Source organism: Nicotiana tomentosiformis, chromosome 2, assembly GCF_000390325.3.
Source record: "Nicotiana tomentosiformis chromosome 2, ASM39032v3, whole genome shotgun sequence".
NCBI lineage: Eukaryota > Viridiplantae > Streptophyta > Magnoliopsida > Solanales > Solanaceae > Nicotiana > Nicotiana tomentosiformis.
The window spans coordinates 7,795,505-7,798,751 of NC_090813.1; the positions used below are offsets into that span (position 1 = coordinate 7,795,505).

A 3,247-nucleotide genomic window follows, 5' to 3' on the forward strand; every position below is an offset into this window, starting at 1 on the left:
TGAATTTCGTGATAAAACATGCAAGGCACGAATCATCGAGCCTTCTTATGCAAAAAACATGAAGATCTTTTTATCAAATATAACAGTCCTTTATGGAGAAATGTAGAGACATGACTCGCGTAAGAGACCTGAAATCTCATGATCAGTAGACGAAGCATAATTTGATTCCGTTTAACTATAGTTTTCTTTTAATATTTTCAATTATCTAAAAAGTTTGTTTACGATAGTATTTTTTATGTAGTTTTTAAAGTTAGTGGTAACTTTCATTTTAAAATTTAAGGATTTAATGTAATTTGTAAAGAGAAAGGGAAAAAATGTTTGAGATAGCGCTGATTTGTACCTTATACTAGTATCCATACTTCATTATACATTTTTAGACTAATGGAAGTAAACCCTAGTATAGCATAAAACCCCATTAAAGAAAACATTTTATATATCGGGGAAGAGCAGGTATATAGCAGCATTAAATAAAACATTTTATATTATTCATTCAATAATTGAAGGCCGGGAGTATATTGGAGCAATGATAAAGTTGTCTCCATATAAGTTACATATTTGATCCGTGAAAACAGTCATTTGTGTTTGCATGTATTAGGATACTTGAGTGTGACATTTCTCTCGACCTTAGGTAAACATAGATGCTTTGTACGCCCTTTTATTTATTTTATTATTCTGTAAACACACGCCCGTGCTTTATTATGGTAGAACTTCACATAATTAAGAGTACATGCCCTCCGATAATCGAGGTTTTGCTTGAGCAAAAAATGGCACGGTACACGAGAGATTACGTCCCGATTTCTCAATGAAGTCATTGCCCGGAGAGTTTGGTGGTAAGTTCCAATTAAATCCTTGAAGTAGCCTAGCAAGTAACATGGTAGTAATTGTAGAACCAAGTTTCACACCAGGACAACCTCGTCGTCCAATACTAAATGAAAACAAGTGTAACTCTGAATCATTGAGAACTACTTCACCACCTTCCTCATTGAGATGGTGCTCTGGCTTGAACTTCATGGGATCCTCCCAAACCCTAGGATTTCGACCAAGTCCAAGACGACTTAATAGCACTACACTCCCTTTGGGAATGAAGTATTCACCCACAATAGTATCAGAAACAGACACATGAGGCACGTTAAAAGGCATCAAGGGGTGGAGTCGAAAGGCCTCTCTAAGGCAAGCTTTGACATAATTTAGCTGTGGCAAGTCAGATTCTTGAACCAATCTATTTCTCCCAACGACAGTGTCAATCTCTTCTAAGGCCCTTTGCATTATCTGTGGTTTGTTCAACATTTCTTTGATTGCACATTCAACTGCATTTGAGGGATTATCTACCGTTGCAAGCATGAGTTCCTGTCAAAATTATTTGTAACAACCAACAATGTCTAACAAAATAACCGTATTTGATTTTTTTTCCAGAGAACAAACTTGTGTTTTCGGAATCAAAAATATTTTCCAAAAACAAAATGATGTAATTTAAACAGACAATCTCCAGAGTTATTTTTCCCAAAAAACAAACAATCTCAAGAGTCTTAGAACCTGTGGTCTTAAATATGTCATTATATTTTTGTAGCTATAAAAACATATCAAAATTTAAAATTTAAAATTTAAAATTATTTTCAAATATAGAAGTTGTCGTTCTTTAATCGCTGGATTAAAATTGTAATTTGCCATATCGTTCACATATATAGTTTAAGGAATTGAAAGTATACTTACAAGGACTTGCGCCTTAATCTCTTTAACACTCATCAATGGATTTCCATTGGTATCTTTGAGCCTGATGAGAACATCAAGGATGTCTTCTTTCACATGAGCTTTGTTGCTATCTTTCCAAATTTGAAGCCTCTGATCAATTTCATGATCAATCAGTTTTGTTGCTTTGGCATAGGCTTTCTTGATAATTGCCTTGTGACCATCTAAATCAAATCCACTTAACCATGGCAAATATTCTGAAATACTAAGAGAATAGAGATAATCAAGAAGCGTGAAGACTGCTTCAACTTGCTCTTCGGCTTCTTCTTCTACACTTGGTCCTTCATTTTTTTTCATTATTCTTTTTCCTAGTAATCTCTTGCTGAAAATCATATTCTTAACAACATTTGCACAGTAATATCTGGTCACTTTCCTCAAGTTAATAGTAACAGGTTCGTTGCTACTGCAATATTGATTATATACAAATCGAAGAAGGTGGTCAGCTTCTTCATCCCTTTTATGACGAAGCCATAGATGAGATGATTGTGAGAGGACATGGGAAGCAAGAAATCTTCTCATTTTCATCCATTGATCACCCATAGGGAGAAAAACTGAGGTCAAGTAGCCATTGCTAATGAGGGTGGCAGACATGCAAATACGCCTCGACGAGAAAAGAGAGTCTTGCTCCTTTAAGAAGTGGCAAGCAAGCTCAGGAGAAGTAACAGCAATGACATGGGTACTCCCAAGACGAATGCAAGCAATTTCAGTTTCCATTTCCTCCATAAGTTCGTGTATCCACTGATATGCTGGCTTCTTCTTTAGTAGCATTTGAGGAAAGCAGCCAACTATAGGCCATGGATTTGGACCTGGAGGCAATAATGGCTTTTTGGTTTTCTCGTTTCTTGCACTACTCCATGACTTGCGTGTTATCTTAAGGATTGTGGGAAACAATATTTTCCACATTATAAAAGTGGAGACGACAATATGAAAAAGATAAACAAGGTTTGGCAATTTAAGATTGCTGATCATGATTTTCCTTGTGATTGCTGAAGGCTATGTTTCAAAGGTAGCATGCTATCCACTATTTATAGTTCTTCATGAGCTTGCAGTTTAGTACTTTCAAGTTTTATAAACTACTTTACATATTTAGCTACTCCTACTATCTTTTACTATAAAGGTTACCCTTGGAACAATAATAAAGTTGGCTTATAGGGTAGGTTATCTACGTCATACTTTTTGGGTACGACATTTCCCCGAATTCTGTATAAATGCGGGATGCTTTGCGTATCGGGCTGCCGTTTACTATTTTTTACAAGAAGAATTAACCTAAATAGCCGCCTACCTAACCGCTTAAACTAAAAATAGCCCGTAAAGGTATAATAAATGCATAATCTATGTATTATATATGTATAATTGTGTATAATCAATGTATATGGCTAAATAATATACGATGAATATGGCCGGCTATTCGTGTAAAGATCCCTTTTACAAAGTTATAGTGACTGTTGTAAAAATTGCATGGGGCGCCCTATTTGGTCGCCGCTTTTTAACTTATACCCAT

The 3,247-nt window shown here is 35.5% G+C and overlaps 1 protein-coding gene across 1 annotated transcript; it reads right to left on the reverse strand.

Moving 5' to 3' along the window:
• Nucleotides 1-716: 716 nt before the first annotated feature.
• On the reverse strand, nucleotides 717-2,767 carry LOC104095125 (phenylalanine N-monooxygenase CYP79D16-like). The gene is made up of 2 exons (XM_009601180.4): nucleotides 1,711-2,767; nucleotides 717-1,347 (listed from the first exon to the last, which is right to left on the reverse strand). Exons 1-2 carry the CDS (start codon nucleotides 2,713-2,715, stop codon nucleotides 718-720), a joined length of 1,635 nt encoding a protein of 544 aa, XP_009599475.1. The 5' UTR covers nucleotides 2,716-2,767; the 3' UTR covers nucleotide 717.
• Nucleotides 2,768-3,247: the final 480 nt, after the last annotated feature.

What these genes read in the sequence shown, in the direction of transcription:
- LOC104095125 (XM_009601180.4), bottom strand. Translation starts at nt 2,715, where the DNA reads ATGATCAGCAATCTTAAATTGCCAAACCTTGTTTATCTTTTTCATATT. An exon ending in AGATTAAGGCGCAAGTCCTT is followed by an intron (nt 1,348 to 1,710) that starts GTAAGTATACTT and finishes TAATTTTGACAG; the next exon opens with GAACTCATGCTTGCAACGGT.